This window comes from Suncus etruscus, chromosome 8 (assembly GCF_024139225.1).
Source record: "Suncus etruscus isolate mSunEtr1 chromosome 8, mSunEtr1.pri.cur, whole genome shotgun sequence".
Lineage (NCBI taxonomy): Eukaryota > Metazoa > Chordata > Mammalia > Eulipotyphla > Soricidae > Suncus > Suncus etruscus.
This window is the reverse complement of record NC_064855.1, coordinates 10,060,352-10,086,407: the sequence shown is the minus strand read 5'-3', so window position 1 is coordinate 10,086,407 and position 26,056 is coordinate 10,060,352. Positions and strand designations below refer to the sequence as shown.

General features: G+C 46.2%; 1 protein-coding gene and 1 non-coding gene across 2 annotated transcripts; both read left to right on the top strand.

Moving 5' to 3' along the window:
* Positions 1-215: 215 nt before the first annotated feature.
* Positions 216-23,394, top strand: STT3A (STT3 oligosaccharyltransferase complex catalytic subunit A). The gene is made up of 18 exons (XM_049778555.1): positions 216-265; positions 2,150-2,276; positions 2,775-2,835; positions 5,254-5,375; positions 6,085-6,230; positions 7,304-7,394; positions 8,581-8,687; positions 9,583-9,747; positions 12,148-12,328; positions 14,324-14,479; positions 16,292-16,383; positions 17,490-17,645; positions 17,952-18,140; positions 18,261-18,377; positions 18,480-18,582; positions 21,043-21,231; positions 22,092-22,207; positions 23,093-23,394. Exons 2-18 carry the CDS (start codon positions 2,189-2,191, stop codon positions 23,129-23,131), a joined length of 2,118 nt encoding a protein of 705 aa, XP_049634512.1. The 5' UTR covers positions 216-265; positions 2,150-2,188; the 3' UTR covers positions 23,132-23,394.
* LOC126016730 (small nucleolar RNA SNORD88) lies at positions 10,569-10,659 on the top strand. The gene has a single exon (XR_007498483.1). It is a non-coding gene; the product is annotated as a small nucleolar RNA SNORD88 (small nucleolar RNA).
* Positions 23,395-26,056: the final 2,662 nt, after the last annotated feature.

Genomic DNA, 26,056 nt, shown 5'->3' with positions numbered 1-26,056 from the left:
TGCGAGAGCGGATAGTCCCGCCCTCCAGGCTGCCGAGTGATAGTAGGATAGCCCACTCAGAGAGCCGGATTGCCTTTTAGTGCCCGCCTTTGAGGCTGATAGACAGTGCTATCGTCCAATAGCGTCCGCCGAAGGCGTTTTTGGCTCTGTTCCAACCAATAGGAGCGAGATCCGGGAGGCGGGTCTTCAACCGCTGCTAAGGTTGGGTGCGCCACTGAACGGATGGCAGAAGGAGCCGAGCGGATCCTCCAGGAACGCCGGCCAGGTGGGAGGGAGGGGAGGCCTAAGAGGGTCCCTGGCAGGTGCAGCACATCTGTATGGGCGGCCATTGAAAGACGTGCAGGAGATGAAGAAGGGCAGAGCCTAGCATCTCCTAGGGCAGGGGGCTTGGGTTGGAGACATCCTGAAATAGGAGAAGGTTGGAAGGTCTGCGGTGGGAAGGGCCCAAAGCCTCCCCCAAGTGCAAGGGTGGGCAAAGCTTGCAGGTAGATTGGAGGTTTGCAGGGGGAAACTTTTTTGGGGTGCAGGTTGGGGGGAGGAGGGGGCTTTTCTGGGTGGGTCCTGCAGTTGCAAAAAGGTGAGTAGAACCTGAGACTTGCAGATCTGAGATCTGGGTGGGCAAACCCAAGTGAAGGGTCTCTGCCCTCTTGGAGACTCAAACCTGGCAAAGTGGGGGGACAAAGATGCAACCCCTGGGCACAGTTGAGAGCTGGTACTTAAGTGCCCCCAAAGTGCCTTTGGCATTATGGGCGTTAATGGCTTGCACTCACACCCTAAGACTTCCTTTTCTCAAGGCCCCACCTAAAAATGACAAGTTTCTATACTTACTTTGCAGCAGAACACCAGCACTTGTTGTTCTGCTTTTTTTCTCCCTTTTTTCCCCCCTATATTTGATCCGTAGCAATGTGCTGTTGATAAGTATTTTTCTGTTTCAGAAAATCTTGTTCCAAAAATCTTGTCAAACCCCTCCTCCCCCCCCCCCCCCGGGGATGTGGCAAATATTGGCTTTCCTGGAATTAGGTGTTTATTTCTGATTGCATGGTAGGGATTTCCATTGGGACTATAATTATATATTTTTCTCTTCCTCCCTCCAGTAATAGGACCAAGATAAGTAGAGAGGCAGGTTTTTTTTTTTTTTCCGCCTGCAGGCTTGAAAAATGTTACCTGTAATTTATCACTTGGCCCTTCACAGGCTGGTGGTATAAGAGCTTACATAGGGTTTGATGCTGTCTTCTAGAGCCATCCTCTTATGATCCATTAGAGTTCGTAAGTCTGTCCGTGGAATCATCATCATTGCAAAACAGTTTATAGACTACTCTCCTCAACAGTCTATTTTAAGCTCCCTCCACCCTTCTACTACCAAGCTTTTCCTATTTCAGTAGGAAATTTTTATTTTTCTTCCAGATGATTATCTGGTTCTATGAGTTATGGAACCGTGGAATCATTGTCAATGACTGAGAGGCGTTGAGGGAACTGATTGGAATTGGATTCAGAGTTGAGCATGAGTTGCAGTAGTTCATGGGCCCTAAAGTGCCCTGATCCACCTAGTTGTGACTTACTTTCTTCTTAGGACTAAGTCATACTCTTTAGTGGACCCTGCAGCTCAGTTTGGATTTGAAACAGAGACACTTGTAGTCAGTCCGTTGAAGCTGCATCTGGGAGCTGTCATTTGTGCCAATTCAGATATACTTCTATTCTCAGTATTTGTTCCTTACTTTCTCACGTACGTCCCATTTTCCTGAATGATCTCTTACCATTTCATTCCCCCTCTATTTCCATCTTTTCCACATTCTTACCATCTTCCCCCCCCCCACCCCCGAAACCTTTTCTTTGTGTTGTCCGATGTGTTTTATTTACTCCTGTTGTTTGGGACAGTTGCCGGTGTTGTGACTCGGTTAACGGTGAGTGATTGGGAAACAATGATGGTCTGTCTAATCTCCTTTGTAGAATTGGAAGCGGCTTGTTTCTTGACCTGGCTGTTAGCTTGTTTGCCTGATGATACCACCAGTAGGACTTGGGTATTGGTATTTAGCTCAGATCTCGGAGTTTGCTGCTCATGTGTCTTTACGACTCTCTACCTCTATAAAATGTAAGGTAAATTAGATGATGAGAAGGTATTCATTGTCCGCTCTTCTCTTTTCTGTTTCAGTTATTTTCGTGTCATCTGTGGCCACCCATTGATGTCAGGATGACGAAGCTGGGGTTTCTACGGCTGTCCTACGAGAAGCAGGACACACTTCTGAAGCTTCTCATTCTGTCTATGGCAGCCATCCTGTGTGAGTGTATTTGCGCATATCTCCCCTCCCAGTCTCAGGTTGGGCTGGAGAAAATCTTGGAAAAAGCTCGTGTGATGTTTCTAAAATGCTGCAGACTATAGTACTTTCTTACCACTGTTCCCCAGCAGTAGAGTTTTTTTTTTTTTGGTTTTTGCGCCACACCCAGCGGTGCTCAGGGGTTACTCCTGGCTGTCTGCTCAGAAATAGCTCCTGGCAGGCACGTGGGACCATATGGGACACCGGGATTCGAACCAACCACCTTTGGTCCTGAATCGGCTGCTTGCAAGGCAAACGCCGCTGTGCTATCTCTCCGGGCCCAGCAGTAGAGTTTTTGAAGGCAAAGACAAGGAGTAGAACATTCAAGCCTAGTGTCCATCTGCAAGGACTATCCTGTTGTCTAAGGTCCCTCGACTCAGAAATTTGTGAAGACATAAAGACCTAGCTCCTGTTCTTTTGAATCACATATTGCTGTTAAACTGTTACTTCTGGCTTTTGCAGCTTTCTCTACGCGTCTGTTTGCCGTCCTCAGATTTGAAAGTGTCATCCATGAGTTTGATCCGTAAGTATCTTGGCTTGCTATCTTTCAGATTCATAGGACAGGGCTGGGTTAGGGTTCGTTTAGGGCTCAGTGGCAGAGCCCTGTGAACTCGATTCTTGGCTCCGCACAGTTCATTAGGATTGCTGTGAGTGTACCCAAGTATTGCTGGTTTGAGCTCTCTCATCTCCCCAAAATTGAAATGTCATTCGCTTTTCAGGAATGCAGACATGTTTTTTTATACATGTAAGTTAAAAAACCCTCAAATATTTTAGAGAGTTATTACCTTCATTTTTTGATTTTCTCTTGGAATTAAATAAGTGAATCAAAGTGAAATTAAGCTTTGAAAGAAAAGATGATTGGGCCAGAGCGATAGTACAGTAGGTAGGGTGTTTGCCTTGCACACAGCTGATGGGATTTGATCCCTGGCATTTCTTATGTTCTCTTGAGCACTGCCAGGGGTAATTCCTGAGCATAGAGCCAGGAATAAGCCTTGAACACTGTCATGTATTGACACCAAAAAATACAAACAAAAAAAGAAGACAACTCTGGATACTTGTGTGGTCCAGAGTTAGCAATGCAGATTGAGGAAAGGAACCCAGTGTGTGATTGTGTTTTATACCATTATGCAGTGGCCACAGCCCAGGCATGTGTGAACTTCCTGATTCTCTCATCCCTTCTGTCTCAACTTACCAGAGTAATATTTATCAGTTACAGACAGGACAGAGATTCTGCCACCTGCCGCTTACATTTATTTGAGCTGCTAAAATGTGGCTGTCCAGTGAGGAAGTAGGGTTGGGGACATGGATCGGAAAGGCATATAGTCCTTATTACCTCAGTAATTCCATTTCTTTGGATTAGTTAGTATGTTTGACCTGTGCTTAGTAGTGTTTGGAAGCCACTCCCACCACAGTGTCCCTGCCCCAGGGTAGCTTCCTCTGATAGTCATAGGGACCTGATGGTGCTAGGGATTGGACCTAGATATCCACCATGCAAAGCATGAGATCTGGCCTTATACTTAGCCCATTTTTATTGTGCCTTTTGTCTTTTTTTGCCCCTAGATCAGGGGTCTCAAACTCGTGGCCTGTGACCATTTGCGGCCCTCCGTACAACATTTTGTGGCCCTGCCCTGGTGGAATCTTTTTTTTGTTTTGTTTTGTTTTAGTTGTTTGGGTCACACCTCCCAATGTTCAAGGCTTACTACTGACTTTGCACTCAAGGATCACCCCGGCTTTGCCTCCTGCGGCCCCCAGGTAAATTGAGTTTGAGACCCCTGCCCTAGATTTTTTAGTGAGAAACAGAAGGGATGAATAACTTAGACTTAAAGATTGGTTTCTTCAGTGTATAATTATTTCATATCTTAACTTGGTTTAACATACAGTTCCATAGTTCCCACCCAGGGCCTTTCATATGTGAGGCTGCACCCTATCACTTGGACTCTTTCTTTGTCTTCAGAATTAACTTTTTGTTTTGTTTGTTTTGCCACACCCAGCATTGCTCAGTATTGGCTATGCATTCAGGAATTACTCCACAGCTATAGTGACAGCACAACCCAGCTATGATCCCTACCACCTCATATGGTCCCCGAGTACTCCCAGCGGTGATTTCCTGAGTACAGAACAAGGAGTAACCCCTGAACTTGTTAAATATGTCCCCAAAACAGATGAATAAAACTCAGACAAATAAGAATCGGGTTCAGGGGACTACTTGAGGTGCCAGGGATCGAACCCGGGTCAGTCTTGTGCATGGCCATGTCCTCCCTGCTGTGCTATCTTTTTGGGTTCATTCTCAGGACAGTTTTGTTTTTTTGGCCACACCTGGTGACGTTCAGGGGTTACTCCTGGCTATGTGGTCAGAAATTGCTCCTGGCTTGGGAGACCGGGGACCAAATTGCAGTCCGTTCTAGGCTGGCATGGGCAAGACAGACGTCTTACCGCTTGTTCCAACGCTCCAGTCCCAATTCTCAGGATAGTTTTAAATGGTATCCTGAGTGGACCTTGTTACCTGTTGGTAAGGATTCAGATCCTGCTCCTCGTGTGTGACTCATTATTTGAATCCTGGTATGGCCCGTGTATAATGCAGAAAAATGTTCCTGTCACTTGTAAAGAGGCTCATTTGACTATGCCCCCATCTTGACTGTCTTGTCTTTTGGGTCTTGAATTCTGACTGTGCTGGAGGGAAATTGCCTGCTCAGCACCTCTGGTCCTTAGGCTCAGAGCAACGCTGTTTGGGAGTGAGCACAGAGCTAGAAACGAGGAATAGGACATCGTGCAGTAATTGTTGTGTTCGGCATGATTTCTCAAGTACTGAACTGACTTGGACCAGAGGAAGAAATTAGTTTTGCAGTGCCATCACCTGGGTCACAATAGAGTTGCTGCACACAGGCCTGAGTCCCCAAGTCTGAGAAGGAGACACAGATGGATCTTTCCTTCCCTGCTCCAGGTACTTTAATTATCGGACGACGCGATTCCTGGCTGAAGAGGGCTTCTATAAATTCCATAACTGGTTTGATGACCGCGCCTGGTACCCTTTGGGGCGAATTATTGGAGGAACGATTTACCCTGGTAAGAGGAATAGGATTTTTTTTTTTTTTTTTTTTTTGGTTTTTGGGCCACACCCTGTGAGGCTCAGGGGTTACTCCTGGCTATGCGCTCAGAAGTTGCTCCTGGCTTCTTGGGGGACCATATGGGACGCCGGGGGATCGAACCGCGGTCCGTCCTAGGTTAGCGCAGGCAAGGTAGGCACCTTACCTCCAGCGCCACCGCCCGGCCCCAGGAATAGGATTTTTAAGAACAGGGTTCTAGAACAGTTGATTTCATATTTTTATTTTGTGATGCTTATAATATGTGTTCATTCTACACTCCAAGAAAGTGAATATTGGATTCAGAGGAGAACATATATAGAATGTGGAGAGGGCTAGTTTGTTTGTTTTAAGTTGGACTTCTTGATATAATCCTCAGGAGAGAAATGTATCGGATGACTCTGATTGCTGTAGTATGGATTTTCTTTCTTTCTGAGCACATCTTACTAGTTTTTACAGTGCTGAGGCTGGAACCTGGGCTCCTTGCAGATCAGCCGTGTGCTTTGCTACTGAGGCCAGTCCCCAGCTCTGTAGTATGAACATTTCAGTAGTTGTCTGTGACAATTTACCTGGTACTTCTGGTATTTCTGTTAGAGCCTGCTTTGTCACCCTCTTGACCCTTGGGTTTGCTGTTCTCTTAAGTTCTTTGTCTCATGCTCATAACCTAATGGAGTTTCTCCTTCCTGTTACAGGATTAATGATCACCTCTGCTGCGATCTACCATGTCCTCCATTTTCTCCACATCACCATCGACATTCGGAATGTCTGTGTGTTCCTCGCCCCTCTCTTCTCTTCTTTCACCACCATCGTCACGTACCACCTCACCAAAGAGCTCAAGGTGAAGGGTGTGGGGTGACAGGAGGCTCGGGGGTGGGGAGGGAAACGAGTGTTGTGGAACCTTTCTAGTGTCTGATAGCTGCTAAAGAGTGGGCACTGAGCCTTATTTGGTGGGAAACCAGAAGCCAAACACAGCTTTGGAGGATGGAACTATTAGATGCGTTTCAGCCCCTCCCCTGAATATGGGGTCTCTTTTTACTGACAGTTGTGTCTTAGAAGAGAACATTTGGAAGTCTGTTGCAAATGGCTTCATAAGGAAGAAAGGAAATATTAAAATGCAAAATGAAGAATTCCAGTCTCAGAGAGAACAAGAACTAGCAAGTGTTCTAAAGTGGTTTGTTCCTCTTCTGAAAATGGACCTTTAGCAATGATTACTGTTGCTTTATCAGTTAAGAAGCCTTGATCTATTTGGCTTTCGCCAGACTCCATGATTCTGACTCTTGCTAGATGTTTCTGTTGCTGACACAGGGTCCCCAGAGATTATTCTTAGATCGTAGCCAGATGTCAGGCAAGTGATGAGTCAAGGGCTCAAGTGACATGAGTTTAGTGCAGAGCCTTTTCACTGGCCTCCTGCTGCCCTGCATTCTAAAGTGGCTCTTTTTCTGGATCTTTGCTCTTTCGGGGTGGGGCTCTCTTTCCTATGCTCCTGGCTTCTCTGGTGCAGCTCGATTATCATTTGTCTTGGTCAGTTTTTTAGTTCAAACAACAATGTCCCTTCTCTGAATGTCCCTGCATAGTTCTTAGAGATGTGCCCGATGTCCAGTGGCATTTCAGGTACAAATACCAGGTTCTTGCACATCCTGTCCCAAGGCCAAGTCTGGTGTCTGACAACCCGTCTGATGTGTGTGTGTGTGTGTGTGTGCAGCATCTTTGTGTGTGCTAGGTCTCAGATGTGGCATCACTGAGGATGGGTGATGAAGTTAAAAGCTGATTGGTGCCACAGCAATTAGCATCACATGCTTGCTGGAAAGTGTTGGACTGTTCGCTAGGCTCATTATGGACAGGATGGACTAGTGGGCCCTCCTCTCCTTGCTGGGTGGTACTGACGCCCCCTCACCTCTTCTTTTCTTACAGGATGCAGGGGCTGGACTTCTGGCTGCCGCCATGATTGCAATAGTTCCTGGCTATATCTCTCGTTCTGTGGCTGGCTCATACGATAATGAAGGTAACTCCTCGGAGGATGCCGCAGAGGGACCAGGGAGAGAGCTTGGGGCTAGAGAGGCTCTGCATGGGAACATCCCAGGTTTGATCCCCGATGTTGCATGGTCTCCTGAATGCTATCAGGAGCTACTCCTAACAGGCCACAAGCACTTCTTGGTGTGATTTTTTTTCCCCCCAAATAAAAAGGGAAAAATGAATGTTTACTTCATTCTTTTTTTGTTTACTTCATTCTTAAGCATTGCTTCATGAAGTACAGTAGAATCTGAATTCAGATCTGATTATTTTGGGGAGCATACTCAGCAGTGCTTAGGACTTTCTCCTGTCTCTATGCTCAGAGATTACTCTTATCAGGGCTTGGGACCATTTGGGGTGCCTGGGAGAGAACCCTGATTGGCTGCATGCAAGGCAATTTACCCATAGTCCTATCTCTCCAGCCCTAAATCTCTTGTTTGGAGAAAATAAAACTGATACGTGTGTAGATAAGGAGGTTCAAAGGGGCAGGAAAGAACCTTTTTTTTTTTTTTTTTTTTTAGAACCTCCTTATTAAGGTTATATTTTTTTGGAACCTTTCATTTTCATACGGGCTTTTCAATTTATCTTTGCACTTATGAAAGTCCATTTAGTTTTGCATAATACTATTGTTTTCAAACTGTGATTATTCACTTCATATTCCTAAATAGGAGAAGTGGTTGTGCTTATTATGATTACTTATTGACTCATCTTGGGCTGGAGCGATAACACAGCGGCAGGGCATTTGCCTTGCCCGTGGCTGACCTAGGACTGATCTGGGTTTGATCCCTGGCACCCCATATGGTCCCCCAAGCCTTGCAGGAGTGATTTCTGAGAGCAGAGCCAGGAGTAATCCCTGAGTGTCACCGGGTGTGGCCCAAAAACCAAAACAAACAAATTTATTGACTCTTTGGCCCACACTCAGTGGTGTTGGGAAAATAGTGCTAGATGCACAATTGTAGAGATAGATAATGAATAAAATTGTGATGGGCCCATAACCTATAAAGTAAGATGACTATTGGTCGATTAAAATAAGCAATAGTAGGCAGATAATTTGTGTAGTCGTAAGTCTGAGCTCCAGTCTGGCCAGTATGTTCCAGAGTAACGTTCTCACAGAAGCTAGCATGGCCTTTCACTTGCCTCCGTTTCCTTTGCTCACCTCCATTTCTTCTGTCCTGCAGGCATCGCCATCTTCTGTATGCTGCTCACCTACTACATGTGGATCAAAGCAGTCAAGACCGGTTCCATCTACTGGGCTGCCAAGTGTGCCCTCGCCTATTTCTATATGGTAAGGCCTTGCTCCTGACTCTCCTGCAGTCTTTTGTCCTTAATTGCTTCCACCTTTTAATCCTGTTTTGGCTTTCCAGTAGATTCAGATTGACTTCAACGTTTGGGTTCCTCATGTTTAGGAGGTTGTTTTTTTTTGTTTTTGTTTTTGTTTTTGGGTCACACTCAGCAGTGCTCGGGTTACTCCTGGCTCTATGCTCAGAAATCGCTCCTGGCAGGCTCGGGGGACCATATGGGATGCCGGGATTTGAATTACCAACCTTTTGCATTCAAGGCAAATGCCTTACCTCCATGCTATCTCTCCGACCCCATGTGTTCAGGAGTTTTGAAGGTGGAGCCTTATTGGGGAGCCTAGTGTTGAGTCACAGTCGAGGCTGTACCTTCCCTACTTAAAGGTCATTTTGTTGTTGTTGTTTGTTTTTGTCTTTAGCTATACCAGTGGTGCTCAAGTCTTGCTCTTGGTTCTATACTCAGGAATCACTCTGGTACTGCTCAGACTACATGGGATCCCAGGGATGGAACTTGGGTTAGCTGTATACAATGCAGACCCCCTCCTCTCTGTGCTATCACTCTGGCTCTAAAGTTCATTATTAAGACATTTTAAGCCAGTCTACTAAAGCTTCTAGCTCCTTAAAGAGAAGTTTTGTTGTTGGATTTTTTTGGTTCTTAGGTCACACCTGATGACACTCAGGAGTTACTCCTGTGCTCAGTGCTCAGAAGTCACTCCTGGCAGGCTCAGGGAACCATATGGAATGCTGGGATTTGAACAAGGGTCGGTGCAAATGCCTTACCTCTATGCTATCGTCCAGGCCCAAGAAAAGCTTTTATTAAAGATCTCACTTTTATACTCTACAGTATAATGTCAGTAACCTGTGTCCTTTCTCAACGGGTCACAGGTCTCCTCCTGGGGAGGTTACGTCTTTCTGATCAACTTGATCCCGCTCCACGTGCTGGTGTTGATGCTCACAGGCCGCTTCTCGCATCGTATCTACGTGGCCTACTGTACCGTGTACTGCCTGGGCACCATCCTCTCCATGCAGATCTCCTTCGTGGGGTTCCAGGTGAGCCCACAGCTTTCCCAGGGTATAGCACAGTCCAAGAGATTTCTTTCCCTTGGATTTGGAGACAGAGAAGAAGACTTTGTCACAGTTCTTGGTCTAAATGGCTTTTGTTAGCTCAGGCCAAAGAATTTCGCTTATGAAGTCTTTGAGTGATCAGAGTTCTTCTTTGCAGCCCTTTTCACTGCTGACGAGCAGTTCATGGCAATAATCTCTGAGATCATCTCGGGGGAGCCCAAGTATAAGTCCTCAAGGAAGCCAAGCACAAAGTACATGCTTTCCAGTACATGAGACCTTCAGATTGAGAGTTGTGGCATGTTTGGTTGTCTTGTGAAATGCATATTGAAGTGGGAACCCTTTACTGGTCACCTCAATATACAATATGCTGGTAAAGTTTTTGGCGGATGGAGGAGTGGTATAGGGGGTTGATAACAACTCATATTGTTCAGGGCTTCCTCTTGACTCTGCATTCAGGGATCACTCCTGGGGCTGGAGAGAGAGCACAGTGGGAGGGCATTTGCTTTGCATGCAGCTGATTCGAATCACCAACCCATATGGTCCCCTGTGCCTGCCAGGACCAACTTCTGAGCACAGAGCCAGAAGTAACCCTGAGCGCCGCCAGGTGTGACCCCAAAACCAAAATAAATAAATAAATAAATAAATAAATAAATAAATAAATAAATCAGGAATTACTCCTTGTAGACCTGTGGGAACCATATGAGTTGTCAGCATCGAATCCAGGTTAGGTGAGTGTGAGCAAGCACCCTACCCACTGCCTGTCTCTTCTTTTGCTGATAAAATTTCAAAGTAAAAATTGAGGGTTTTTGCCCCTGTGATGTCCAGCACTGGGCTCTGATGTCGTATGAGGACACAGTGCTCTCCGGGACCTTTGACACCCGGGGATCTGAGGGGTTCTGCTCCTTCTGCTCAAATGGAGGCGTGGTGGGGCACGGCCCTCCCTGATGCTTCGCTGTGTTCCCTGCGCATCCTCCAGGCTTTCCTGCCATCACCCCACCCAGACTGGAGGCAGTGTCTTTTCCCTTGAGCTAGCTGCTGGGTGGCCAGATGCTTCCGGCAGAGGTGTGGAGGTGCTCACTCATGATCATGGCTGAGGGGTCCCGTCTTCACCCACCTCTGAACCCTATGGGTCAGCTCCAGACACTGCATGCATCTGTGGAGCTGTGGTTCTGGCCCTGGAGCACTATGCAACGAAGCACCTAGCTTGGTTGGGAACTAGGCCTGTTGGGCTGGTCATGCCCAAGGACACACCCTGTTCATCTCAAAGCTGCACCCTCAACACCAGGGCTCCTGGGTGCCCTGTCTATAGGGGCCAAGTGACCCCTCACTGACCACCTGCCCCTGCTTGGCCAGTGTCCCACCAGCCCTGAGCAAAATAACAATGGCTGTGGGGCTGGAGCAGTGGCACAGCCGTAAGGCATCTGCCTTGTGTGTGCTAGCCTAGGACAGACTACAGTTCGATCCCCTGGCATCTCATACGGTCCCCCAAGCCAGGAGCGATTTCTGAGTGCATAGCCAGGAGTAACTCCTGAGCATCACCAGGTGTGGCCAAAAAAAACAAACAACAACAAAAAAAAACCCTGGTGTTTTTGTCTTTGAGACAAAACTTCAGCCTTGTTTAATTGGGGGTAAAGAAATGCAGTTAACTATAGATGGTTTCTGGAAATACAGTTCTAGAAGCGGCAGAATTTAGATACTTGCTAGAAAAGGTGGAGCCCCAGAACAGACCCTCGTAATTAGTAATTCTTGGATTGACTCATCAGTTGTGTCTTTTATTTAATTGGGGTGGGGGACACACCTGGCTTACTCCTCGTTTTGCACTTAGAAATTACTCCTGGCGGACTTGGGGGGGCCATACGAGATGTCAGGGATCAAACCCAGGTTGGCCATGTGCAAGGCAAATACTCTCCCTACTGTGCTATTGCTCTCGCCCCAGCAGTGTGTCTTAATATCTCTGTCCCTGTCTCTGCCACTCCCTTGGTAATGCTTTCCATCTAGAGTTTCAGTCCATTGGTCTAAGGAGGAATTTAGGCAAGTGCCAGAAAATACAGAGGGGCTGGAAAGCGTCTCCTCTCTGCAGAGTAGGGGGAAATGGTATTTTAGCTGGGTCTTGAACAAAGAGAATTTGAGTGGAAATTTTGGGACGTTGAGAAATCTGCAACCCAGACCATTAAAATAGCCTGAGCAGAGGCCAGAGGTATGATGATGGCTTTGACCATCATGAGAATGTTTTCTCTCCCATGCTCTGTCTCCGGGTCCTTCCTCAGGGTCCTCCTGGTTCCTTGGTGGACTTAGAAGTCACTTGCACCTGGGGTCTCATGAGGTTGGGGCGGTGGGGTCCCCAGCTTCCCTGCTGCCGTGTCACATGCCTGCTCTCGCCCACAGCCCGTCCTTTCGTCGGAGCACATGGCCGCCTTCGGGGTATTCGGACTGTGCCAGATCCACTCCTTTGTGGATTATCTGCGCAGCAAGTTGAACCCGCAGCAGTTCGAAGTGCTTTTCCGGAGTGTCATCTCGCTGGTGGGCTTCGTGCTCCTCACTGTGGGAACACTCCTCATGCTGACAGGTAGCATTCCCCTTTGGGTCAACATGCAGGTGGGGGTCATTGGATGGAACAACACCCTGAGCGCAGGCTCTTTCCCAGCACCAAAGGCCTTCTCTGTTTCTCTTACAGTTTCTCCGTAATTCAGTTTCACACACAATCTTCTCGGTGCCCAGTACTCAGCAGAAATGAATCTTAGTTTCATGAGAGTCACATCTGCTATTTTACCTGACGCTTCTTCCTTTTTTGTTGCTGAGCATACCTGGCATGCTCAGTGTTTACGCTGGTGGGCCTGGGGGACATTATGGGATGCTGGGGAATCAAACTTAGATCAGTCATCATGTGCATAGCAAGCGCCCTACTTTACTATCTTTCCAGTCATATATATCTCATTTAAAAATTAGTTTTTAAATGGAATCACTGTGAGATACAGAGTGGTTGTACCACAGACTTATACCACAGATTGTTAGTCATATATTGTTCTAATACCTGTCGTGCCAGCAATATACCCAGTTTCCCTCAAATCCCCTCCCCCCCCATCACCAGCCTTCCTCTATGGCAGACACCCCCTTTACCCTTTAGGCACTTTGCTTTGCAGGACTGTTACTGAAAGGGTATCATGCCTATCGTTTTTTTCCTTTTAGCACCCAGTTCTTGTTTTTAATTATTTCCCACTATCATTGTCATAGTAGTCCGTTTTCTGACCTAACCGTCCTCCTCCTTCCCATTGTGGTGAGCTTCCTACCATGACCCATCCTCCTAGCCCTCCCTTCTATTGTCTTTGGGCATTATTGTCACCCTATGGTTTGGTTTTGTTTCCTTTTTCTTTTTTCTTTTTGGGTCACCCGGCAGTGCTCAGGGGTTAATCCTGATTCTGTGCTCAGAAATGGCTCCTGGCAGGCTCAGAGGACCATATGGGATGCCGGGATTCGAGCCACCATCCTTCTGCATGCAAGGCAAACGCCTTACCTCCGTGCTATCTCTCCGGGCCCCCCCCCCCCTTTTTTTTTTGGTTTTTGTTTTTTGGGTCACACCCAGCAGCGCTCAGGGGTTATCCTGGCTCTATGCTCAGAAATCGCTCCTGGCAGGCTCGGGGGACCATATGGAATGCCAGGATTTGAACCACCATTCTTCTGCATGCAAGGCAAATGCAAGGCAAATACCTCCATGCTATCTCTCCGGTCCCCTGGTTTTGTTTTTTAACATTCCACATCATTCTCTGTCCCTCCCCCTCTGACTTTTGCCACTCAGCATAAGTGACTTCATTTTTCCTATCAGCTGCATAGTATTCTATTTTATGGCTGTACCAGTTTCTTTCTTTTTTTTTTTTTTTTTGGTTTTTGGGCCACACCCGGCGTTGCTCAGGGGTTACTCCTGGCTGTCTGCTCAGAAATAGCTCCTGGCAGGCATGGGGGACCATATGGGACACTGGGATTCGAACCAACCACCTTAGGTCCTGGATCGGCTACTTGCAAGGCAAACACCGCTGTGCTATCTCTCCGGGCCCTGTACCAGTTTCTTTAGCTACTCATCGATTTTCAATCTTCTCCTGTTTTCCCCTAATGCCACATTCCCTGCCATGCTTAACCTATGTCACACGGTTATCTGATCACAAATGCACTCAGATGTGACTATTTGGGTTGTGGGTCAGTGGCAGCAATTTTTTATCCTCCTACATTTATTTTTTCACCTCCACTCTGCAGAGGCAAATTTGATTTCGCTCTGTGTTTATTGGTTAATTCGTAGCAGTGCTGGGCTGGAGGTGGTGTGCAGAGTAGCTCTTATTTAAGAATTTGGCCTTGATTTGAGCTGATTTAGCTTGAAACCCTTCCAAGTAGACATCTGGAAGAAAGGATGGAGTGACTTTCGCAGAAGTAGTTGGTAGCATTTAAACAAAAAACCCGTTCCTGTCTTGCAGCATTTTGTAGCATTTTGGGAAAACAGGAAGTTTTAACTCGTCAGGGTTAGATGCTGATTTACACTAGTCATTGTAAAGTGTTTCTGCCTCTCTGCTGTCAGGAAAAATATCTCCCTGGACTGGGCGCTTCTATTCACTGTTGGATCCTTCTTATGCCAAGAACAACATCCCCATCATCGCTTCCGTGTCTGAACACCAGCCGACAACCTGGTCCTCGTACTATTTTGACCTGCAGCTTCTGGTCTTCATGTTCCCAGGTCTGTGGAAGAGTCACTGTTCGATCCCCACGAAGGGAAGCAGCCTTAGCTGTGCGCTTTTGGGGCTGTGTATTTGTCCCTTTGCCCTACGGTACAAAGAACAGCTAACCTGTGCTCGGATTGTTAGAGATATATTACAAAGTAGAGGTTTTGCAACTCAGGAGTGGTCTCCAAGTTTTCTATCTGTTTGTTGTAACTTAGACCTTACTTTGGGATTTGGGGTATATCTCCACAGTCCATCTCATAGTTCACACGTTTGAATGAGAATAGCTATGGATGATGGCAAAGCTGCATTATTTGACTTAATAGCTTCCTTTTTTTTTTTTTTTTTTTTGTTTTTTGGGTCACACCTGGCAGCGCTCAGGGGTTACTCCTGGCTCTATGCTCAGAAATCGCCCCTGGCAGGCACGGGGACCATATGGGATTCTGGGATTTGAACCACTGACCTTCTGCATGAAAGGCAAATGCCTTACCTCCATGCTATCTCTCCAGCCCCACAGCTTCTTTTTAACTCATCCAGATACCGTATAAAATTTGCCACTAGCAGGGAGTTTCCTTTTAAATACATTTACACTATTTTTCCCTCACTATGAAACCAATTTGTCTATTATCAAAAATATAGGCAACAGAAAAAGTCAATGTTTGTCATATATCTATTGTATTGTCGTTGCTTTTTGGAGGGAGGCCAATCACATCCAGCGGTGCTCAGGTTACTCCTGGCGGTGTGCTCAGAAGTTGCTCCTGGCAGGCTTGGGAACTATATGGGATGCCAGGATTTGACCTGGAGTTTGTCCTGTGTTGGCTCTGTGCAAGGCAAACGTCTACCCCTGTGCTATTGCTCCGGCCCCATTGTCAACACTTTAATGCATAGTCTTTCTGCTTCTGAGTGAATGAAAATGAAATCATGCATTTTCTCCCCTGTATAGTTTATCATGTCATAAAGAGTCCAGATTTCTTGGGTTCAATCCCTGACTCTGCAAAACTAACAAATAGAAGGTGTCATAATTTCTGTTATTAGTATTGTTTTAGGGAAACCTTTATTAGAAAAATATTTGCCAGGCTAAAATGGTATTACAGTGGAAGGACGCTTTCCTAGCATATGGCAGACCTAGGTTTGATTTCCGGCACCTATTTGGTTCTCTGAGCCTGCTTGGGGTGATTGGTGAGTGCAAAGCCAGGAGTAAGTGCTAAGCACAGCTGGATGTGGCCCCAAAAGGAAACAAACAAAAAAATCATTTTATAGATTGTTTTAAAGTACAGAGATAAGACAAATGACCCAGAATCTTGGACAACGATGTTTCAATTGACAGTCTGTTTCATAGATATTTTTAGGTGGTTTCTAGTATTTGTGTTCTGAGAAGGCCACTCAGAGGGTGCATTGTATGTTCAACTGCTGGAAGTTCACCTTGGGTACCAATGGGGGCAGCACTGAATCCCGAGTGATATATGGCCAAAATGATAAAAAAAAAAAAAAAGTAGTCCGTGTCTTTGCACATTTGTGACTATGTTTCAGGATAAATGCCTCACAGTAGAATTGTGGAGTTGAGGGCCAGAGAGATAGCATGGAGGCAGGGTGTTTGCCTTGCACGTAGAAGGACGGTGGTTTGAATCCCAGCATCCCATATGGTCCCCCGAGCCTGCCAGGATCGATTTCTGAGTGTACAGTTAGGAGTAACCCCTGAGCACAGCCGGGTGTGACCCAAAAACCAAAAAAAAAAAAAAAAAAATTGTTTGAGTTGAGAGTGGGCTTGTAGCTATCTAATGCAGACTCTTCCACTCAACCCCTCATTTGTTTCCCCTTTACTTTCGTAGTTGGTCTCTATTACTGCTTCAGCAACCTGTCCGATGCACGGATCTTCATCATCATGTACGGGGTGACGAGCATGTACTTCTCAGCAGTCATGGTGAGCAGCGCCCTCTGCCCTCTTCCCTCCCACCTCCTGTGCTGGGGTCAGGGGACTCACAAAACACTTTCCTTGGGACATTCGAAGGATTAGCTAATGAGGCTCTGCTGGGGCTCTGTGAAGGACCCAGATGTTTTGGATGTCGGACCTGCTTTCTTGGGTTCACAAGTTTTAGGTTAGAAAAAGTGGCCCTGAACATGTCCTTCTCGGTGACTTAAAAAGGGAGGGGCCGGAGAGATAGCATGCAGGTAGGTGAATCCTGACATCCCATATGGTCCTCTGAGCCTGCCAGGACCCATTTCTGAGCATAGAGCTGGGAGTAATCGCTGAGCACTGCTGGGTGTGACCCAAAAACAAAAAACAAAAGAAAACACAAAAAGCAAACAAAAAAAGGGGAGATTACCTATTTTTTCCCTTAAATATTTGGTAATAAGAGCTAGATCTGGTACTCCTGTCTTGACTGCTAGGTTGTTAAAGGCGAGGGGAGATTTTTGTACATTGTTGTAAAATGATTTCCATTTTTCGAAATTAGAAACTATTAGTAAGAAGTGTATGTAATGGGCTGGAGAGATAGTACAGCACGTAGTGTACTTGGTTGGCCTGCATGAAGCTGATCTCAGTTCCATCCCTGGCATTCCATGTTGTCTGGCAAGCACTGCCAGGACTAATTCCTGAGCACTGATCCAGGAAAAGTGATCCCTGAGCATTGCTAGGTGTGGCACAAAAACAAAAATTAAAAAAAGGATTTTAGGGCTAGAGAAATAGTACAGACTAAGACATTTGCCTTGCTTGTGGCTGTGATTGGGGTTCAAATCCTGCACTGAATATAGTTTCCCCAAGTATACCAGGAGTAGCCCCTGAGTTTTGAGCCAGGTGTAGTCCCCGAGCATTACTGGATGTGGACTCCCCACCAACAAAAAGATGAATTTTTTATCACACACTGCATACACATTGATACTGATAAACAAATAACTGCTGTAAACGTCATATATTCTGTTCTGTTTCATAGAAAAATTATGTTAAGTGCCCTAAATTAATGTCATAAATCTAATAGATTAAAATTGTTATTGTGAAATGCTTATACTTTGCCTGACTTCCTGTCTCAGGTGCGACTGATGCTTGTCCTGGCGCCTGTTATGTGCATCCTTTCTGGCATCGGTGTCTCCCAGGTGCTGTCCACATACATGAAGAATCTAGACATTAGTCGGCCTGACAAGAAGAGCAAGAAGCAACAGGATTCGACCTATCCTATTAAGAATGAAGTGAGGATCCTGTGATATTAAGAGGCGGCTTCAGATTGGGAAGCTGTGTGTGTGTGGGTGTGTGTGTGGGTATGGATGTGGGTGGTGAGAGAGAATGTCTGTGTGTGTGTCTGTGTGTGTGTCTGTGTCTGTGTGGTGAGAGAGAATGTGAGAGCAAGGTTGAACGCACCCAGTCAGGTGATGGATTTATGGGTTTATCACATCTACATTGTAAAAAATGGTACTGTGCTGTGTAACTGGGATGTGGCCGTGACACTGCTCTCGCTCTTATCTGTCTGTCTCTATGTGTGTGTGTTTCTCTCTCAGGTGGCCAGCGGAATGGTACTAGTCATGGCTTTCTTCCTCATCACCTACACCTTCCACTCCACATGGGTGACCAGCGAGGCCTACTCCTCACCCTCCATTGTGCTGTCGGCTCGCGGCGGGGACGGCAGCCGGATCATCTTCGATGATTTCCGAGAAGCTTACTACTGGCTGCGCCACAACACCCCAGAGGTAAAGCTTGAGGGAGTTCTGCTGGAGTCAAAGGGGGCATTTTTTGTTCCTAGCATGGCCCATAAACAAAAAATAAAACAAAACAAAACAGCTTGTTATTTCTGTTGCCTGTTCCTTCAGGACTCAAAAGTAATGTCATGGTGGGATTACGGCTACCAAATCACAGCTATGGCGAACCGAACCATTTTAGTGGACAATAACACATGGAATAACACTCACATCTCTCGTGTGGGACAGGTGAGGTGACAGCTCATCCCCGCCTTGTGTCAGGCTCTGGGTGGGAAATGTATCTAGATGGACGATCTTACAGAATCTGAGAAATGTGCCTGGAATTTTTAGGCAATGGCATCCACAGAAGAGAAAGCCTATGAGATCATGAGGGAGCTGGACGTCAGCTATGTGCTGGTCATTTTTGGAGGCCTGACTGGGTATTCCTCTGACGGTAATGTACTGGGTTCTTTCTCATTTTGGGGTAAAGGTAGATATTTCCCAAATAGCACCCTCAAGGCACAAGCTGTATAGACTGTCTCCTGCCCCATCGATGAGACAGTTTTTAAAAGTTGGAGTTGGGGCTCAGAGATACATGGTGGGGGTGGGTGGTGAGCTTACCTTGCACATGGCCAAATTGGCTTTTATTCTGTACACTCTAGAAGTGATTCTTGGGCCGGAGCGGTAGTGTAGTGGTAGGGTGTTTGCCTTGCACTCCATTGTCCCAGGACAGACCTGGGTTTGAACCCCAGTTTCCCATATGGTTCCCCAAAGCCAGGAGTGGTATCTGAGTACATAGTCAAGAGTAACCCCTGAGTGTCACTGAGTGTGGCCCAAAAAGCAAACGAAAAAAATAAGAAGTGATCCCTAAGTGAAAAGTCAAGGAGTAACTCCTGAGCACCACCAGGGCAAAAATGAAAAAAGAAGAGTGGCCAGAGTGATTATATAGTGGGTAGGGCATTTGCCATGCATGCAGCCAACCTGGGTTCAATCCCTGATATCCCATATTATCCCCTGAACCTGCCAAGTATAACCCCTGAACACCACCGGTGTGGCCCAAAAATAAAAGTTGGAGTTATTTTTCAATGTAGCCATAGAAAGTGAATAGTTTGACTTTTCTCAAGAAAAACCAAATGAAGAAATAGAATATTACTAGTGTCCTAGAACTATTCCTCTCATCTCCCAAGAATGTCTCAGCCTCTGATGTCACTTGTTTCTTTATTTGGCTTGTGCAATGCTCAGGGAGCCCAGGGGTCATTCCCAGCAGCTCTTGGCCTGAAGATGGGAGTTGAAATATGGAGCCCTGTGATGGGGTGCTGCCTGGGCACAGTGCCGCTGTAACTGTGCCTGGTGGATTTGGGGGACCATGTGGAGCTGGGATAGATATGCCTTATGCCTTGCGACGCAGCCCTTTGTGACATACCCCCAGGTAGAATATACCCCAGGCTCTCATGCAGGTGGAGGCACTTATTCCTCATAATAAAGTCATCACGAGGCCCATTAGACACATAAGAACTTTTCCAGTCTCAGTTAGTGGCCTTAAATGCAGGCAACGCTCAGAGATAATGCGAGTTTAATCACTGTAGTACAGAACATCTTTTCATGGACCCACCAGCCAGCTCCGCGCACTCTCTAGTGTTCCTGCTATTTGTATCCTGTTCATTATGCAGCTATTGGAAACATGACTATTGAAGCCCTTTGCCTGCATTATACTTTTGTTGGCCGGGTCCTATGCTTGGCCTGGTGCTTGGGAGGGTTGCTTCTGATGATCAGTGTGGTGCTGCCCAGCAAGGATTGAACCCAGATCTGCATTAAAGCATGAACATTCACCATTTGAGCCATCTCCCTGGGGCTGCATTTATATTTTAGTTTAGTACTATGTTTTGAATTCCCCTTCCCTTTTTGTTGTGCTACTTGGAATTGACACTTATTGTGCAATGAAACCGTACACTTTGTCCTCATGTGGGGAATCCCAAATAGCACTGCCAGACAGGACCTTGCTCTGTACATGTGGGGGCAGTGCCAGGGGTCAGCCCCACAGCCTTTATGTCAGGCAGGTGCTCTGCCTCTGAGCTCTCTCTGAACCTTCTTTCCTTAATCTCCCACCTGGAATTGCCAGTATTAGATAGCAAACAAAGAGTGTTGGGGGCTGGAAAAATGGAGAAATTAAGGGCTTTACAAGTGGAAAATCCAGGTTTGGTCTTCAGTACCACATGCTCCCCCAAGCACCTCCTTGAGTGACCCCAAAACAGAAAAGAAAGGAAAGGAATATTGACTGCTTTATTCAGCCATTTTGTTCCAGTAGTTGTTGAAATGCTGTAGTTTATTTACTTTTTTACTTTACTTAAAGAAAATGCATCACATAGTTGACCATAATACATTTGTTTCCAGGTGAGAGCAAAGATTTATTTTATTTATTTATTTATTTTGTTTTTTGGGTCACACCCGGCAACACTCAGGTGTTACTCCTGGCTCTCTGCTCAGAAATCACTCCTGGCAGGCACAGGGGACCATATGGGATGCTGGGATTCAAACCACCATTGGTCCTGGGTCAGTGCTTGCAAGGCAAACGCGCTACCGCTGTGCTATCTCTCCGGCCTGAGCAAAGTTATTTAAAAACAAATAATAAAAAAAAAAAATTAAAAAAAGGAAGAGAAGAAAGTTTAGAAAAAAAAGAAAACGTACAGTAGCACATTTGTGAAAATTATTTTGTCTCCAATGAAGTCATTAGTGAAATGGGAGAAGGCTTAGTAAGCTCATGTTAGCTGTCATTCTGTTAAATTGTGGTGTTCCTATAGGGATGACAGCATCAAACCAATGAGGTGGTCATGAAATTCAGAACACCATTACTGATAATGCAGATTCTATGGGGCATTGGAATGCCATTGTTTAAAAAAAAATGGTTTCCCCCTAGATATCAACAAGTTCCTGTGGATGGTGCGGATCGGAGGGAGCACAGACACGGGCAAACATATCAAGGAGCACGACTATTACACGCCCACTGGGGAGTTCCGCGTGGACCGAGAAGGTTCCCCGGTGCTGCTCAACTGCCTCATGTACAAGATGTGCTACTACCGCTTCGGGCAGGTCTACACGGAGGCCAGTGAGTGATTCTGCAGCTTGGGACGCTGCACTCGGTGCCTTGTGCTGTGACTGTTAACTCCGTGTAACTTCCCCTTTAAGTGTGCCTACGAAGATGGAGGTTATGAATGGCTTGTCTACCTGTTCAATGTCATGGAACTAGCATCTCTCAGGTTAAGCTCAAGCAGTCTGGCTCCGGGTTCTTGTAACCTTTCTGTCACCTGTCACTTACAGATAACTGGAGGAAGGAATGGCTAGAAGTAGAAGAGTGTCGGGGAGGAGGGAGAATATTGGTGAGATGGGGCCAGTTCCTGGAGTAGAGGCAGGTCTCTGATTTTCCGTGGGTTCTTTTCTGATTGCTGCAAGAATCTGTCCATGGGGCTGGAGAGATAGCATGGAGGTAGGGCGTTTGCCTCGCATGCAGAAGGATGGCGGTTTGAATCCCGGCATCCTATATGGTCCCCCGAGCCTGCCAGGAGCGATGTCTGAGCGTAGAGCCAGGAGGAACCCCTGAACGCTGCCGGGCGTGATGGAAAAAACAAAACAAACAAACAGAATCTTGTGCATTAGAGAGCACTAGGAGGTAATCTTTAGAAGAGGGCTGCCTGGGTATCAGCCCCCCTCCAGAGGGGTTAGTTCCACAAACTGCTGGCCTCATCTTGCAGAGGACTTGGTTAAAGGGACATATATTTTCCCTTGCTGCCCGCTGTCCTTTTCTGTGTGGCTTACTCTGGATAAACTGTTGGCCGGAATAACCATACATTTATTTAGTAGATTGTTGCATGATGGTCTCGTTGTTTCCTTGGGAACCTGGCACAGTCATGGGACATGCATGGGTACAGGCAGAATACGCATGTGTTTATTTCTTTTACTTTTTTCTAGAGCGACCCCCGGGCTTTGACCGAGTCCGGAATGCTGAGATTGGGAATAAAGACTTTGAGCTCGATGTCCTGGAGGAAGCCTACACCACAGAGCACTGGCTAGTAAGGATATACAAGGTGAGCCATGTTGCCCCCAGCCCCCCATCCCTAAGTCTGCCCAGAAACCTGGAAGTCAGGTCTCAAGAAGGAGCGCTTCAGGTGTCTGAAATAGGGCTGGGAGCTCCCTATGAATTTTGGGAGGGGGGGCACCTGTCTTGTTCAGGGATTACTCCTGGTTCCAGCTCAGTTAATCCTGGCAGGCTTGGGGAACAGATGGGATGCCAGGGATCGAACATGGGTTGGCTGCATTTAAGGCAAATGCCCTACCCGCTATGCTATCACTCTGGCCCTTTACATCTTATTAGAAAGAAGACATACAAGTGCACTGTCATTCTGGCTGTAGGTTACAGTGTCATTTTTTACCCCCAGTTTGGGCAGGTCAGACTTAATCTCTTTTTGTGATTAGTGGAGTCTAGATGGAGAAGGGTAGGAACATGTGTGTTTGTCTCTTTTTTTTTTTTCTTTTCTTTTTTTTTGGTTTTTGGGTCACACCCGGCTGCGCTCAGGGGTTCCTCCTGACTCTACGCTCAGAAATCGCTCCTGGCAGGCTCAGGGGACCATATGGGATGCTGGAATTCGAACCACCGACCTTCTGCATGAAAGGCAAACGCCTCACCTCCATGCGCTATCTCTCCGGCCCCATGTGTTTGTCTCTTAAGTGGTGAATTCTTCTCTCCAGCTGAGATTTTTCTGGTGCAGGCATCGTCATACACATACTTTCCCATTAAAAGTTCCTTCGATAGATTAGAGATGCTCAGCACAGAGGAGCAAGTCTCTCACCCATGCTCGTTTAGGTGTGAGGCTAGACCAGGCAGCAGAGTCCTGGGTGAGTCAGCTTAGTGGGGAAACTCTGGATTAGGCCCGATCTCACCGAATTCCGACCCCCATCTCTTTGTGTTACAGGTAAAGGACTTGGATAATCGAGGCCTGTCCAGGACATAAATGGCACATCCAGCTCCACTCGGCACTGAGTGCGTCACATGGAGGACGCTAAAGATGTTTTTTGAAGTATGCAGTTTCCAAGAGCAGCATGATGGGATTAGGATTGTCCAGAAATTTGTATTTTGGTTTTTTGTTTGTTTTATTGCTCTGGGCATTATGGGCTGGGCCAAACGGAATGATTTTTTTTTTATAATACTGAGCAGGTCACCAAATGAAATGTCATGGCTTTACTTTGGTCAATTAAAGGGGGGATTTTTTTTTTTTTTTTTTTTTTTTACGTGCCTTATTTGTTTCGACTCTGAGTGATGTGAGGAAGGCTGACAGGACAGAAAGCAGACCTCACTGACCCAAGCTCTCGGCTTTCAAAAGGAGCACTTGGGAGTTGTGCCTCTCTTGGGTTACAGTCATCATCAAGGACTAGCTCAGATTCAGATACTAGCAGTTTGTCACTTCCAAACCGTAGCACCTAGTTCGATGTCTCGCACATTGAGTGGGTGCTCAATAAACTTGTACTGAATGAGTCAGTGTTTGTGGGACCAAAGGAGGGCACTTCTGGGGGACAGGCTGCTGGGCTCCCTGCACGCTTCTGTTCTCAGCATCGTCTGTCCTCGGAAGCTCTTCGGTGAGGACTAGGAGGTGTTGCTCTCACTAATGTTCACCGGGACTAGCTCGATACTTTTATTTGGAGCAGAAATAAATTGAGACTAAATGAGTAGGCTGTTGGTTTTGGTTTTGGTTTTTGGGCCACATCTGGTGGTGCTCAGGAATTATTTCTGGTTCTGTACTTAGGAATCACTTCTAGTAAGGGATCTTGTAGGCTACCAGGGATCAAACCCAGGTCAGCTGCATGCAAGGCAAATGCTCTCACCAATATGCTATCACTCTGGCCCCTAAACTAGTAGTTTAAAGATTCCCTGCGCACGGCTGACCTGGGTTTGACCCCTCATATCCCATATGGTCACTTGAGCACTGCCAGGAGTAATCCCTGAGTGCAGAGTCAGGAGTAAACCCTGAACATTGCCAAGCGTGGGCTCACCCCCCAAAAAAATTTATTCAAGGCGACCAATATTTTCTACAATATGTGTATGTGTATATAGAGAGGGAGAGAGTGAATGGGTGATGGTGAGTACATATTTTTGTTCATCAAAATCAGACATGCCTTTGAAATTCAGCTTTTCTTTCTCTGGTTGATACCTGAATGTTACCCATGGAGATTGACACATCAGAGTAGAACATCAGAGTAGATGTCCCTTGCACATTTTCTTTACGGTGTGCTCCTAACACTCGTGTGGTTGAAGTGGAGTTTTTGCCTCCTTAGTCTCTGCTTACTTGTTAATATACACTACAAAGACGTTCTAATGATTAGTTTGGAAGACTTTGACATATAAACTGCAAATTAGAAGAAGTCAGAATTTCTTTTAACAAGTACGTAGGGAGAAATTCTGGCCTGACTGAAGGGGATGGGATTTGGGTGGAAATAAATGTAAAAAAAAATTGTTCTAGGGGTTAGAGAGATAGCACAGTGGTAGGGCGTTTGCCTTGAGAGCGACTGGTGCAGGACCAAAGGTGGTTCGAATCCTGGCATCCCACATGGTCCCCCGTGCCTGCCAGGAATGATTTCTGAGCAGATAGCCATGAGTAACCCCTGATCACTGCCGGGTGTGGTTCAAAACAAAAAAATTCAAAGCACAGTAGCCCAGTGGACATTTAATGTCAACATTCAAACAGCTGTGTGGGGGCTGGAGCAATAAATAGCACTGTGGGAAGGATGTTTGCCTTGCTTGCAGCCAACCCTGGTTTGATCCCTAGCATCCCATATGGTCCCCACAGGAGTGATTCCTGAGTGCAGAGCCAGGCGTAACCACTGAGCACTGCCAAGTGTGCCTCCCCAAATAAAAACAAAACAAACATACATTAAAATAAAACATTTATGTTGATGACAATAGGACCTAATTTGCAACAAAGGTGTATCAGTGTAAATGCATTCACGATGTAGATCAATAAATCCTAAGTTATTTTTAAAAGAACAAGGTAACTGTTTTGTCTTAACGGGTCAAGAAACAATTTTAGAGAAGTTAAAACCATGTTTCCAAAGGGGGTTTCTTGTGACACATGCCACATCTGTATATTCCAAGTCCTTTGGCCGTGCCAGGTTAGGCTTGGTTTAATCTGTACAGAGAGGTTGTTTGTACCAGCATAGTTGATCTTAGAGATCATTCATTAGTGTTCTTCCTCTTGTCATCTCTTTTTTCCTTTTTTTTTTGGTTTTTGGGTCACACCCGGCAGCGCTCAGGGGTTACTCCTGGCTCTACACTCAGAAATCACTCCTGGCAGGCTCGGGGGACTGTATGGGATGTCGGGATTCGAACCACCATCCTTCTGCATCTAAGGCAAATGCCCTATCACTGCGCTATCTCTCTGGCCCTTCTTGTCATCTCTGATGGAACTCCCTATTTTCTTTCTCTAGTTCTTTTTTGTTTTAGCTTATATATCATTTAATTTTTTAATTTTAGACAGTGTACTTGGTAATACTGTTATATAGTTCTCATGATTTTTATTTGGTTACTTTCTAGGCTACATGACAATTTTGGGGGGGTTAGTTTGGGTTACACCTGCTAGTGCACAGGGGTCACTCCTGGCTCTACACTCAGATATCACTCCTGGCAGGCACGGGGAACCATTTGGGATGCCGGGATTTGAATCACCATCCTTCTGCATGCAAAGTAAACAAACGCCTTACCTCCATGCTATCTCTTCGGCCCCTATGTTTTCTTTTTTTAGTTTGGTTTTTGGGTCAGAGATGGAAATGGGCAGGGGTTGTTGCTGCAGTTAGAAATCACTCCTGATGGTGCTTGGGAAGCCATATGGGATGCTGGAATTAGAACTTGAATTGGCTATGTGCAAGGCAAGTGCCCTCATTCTATT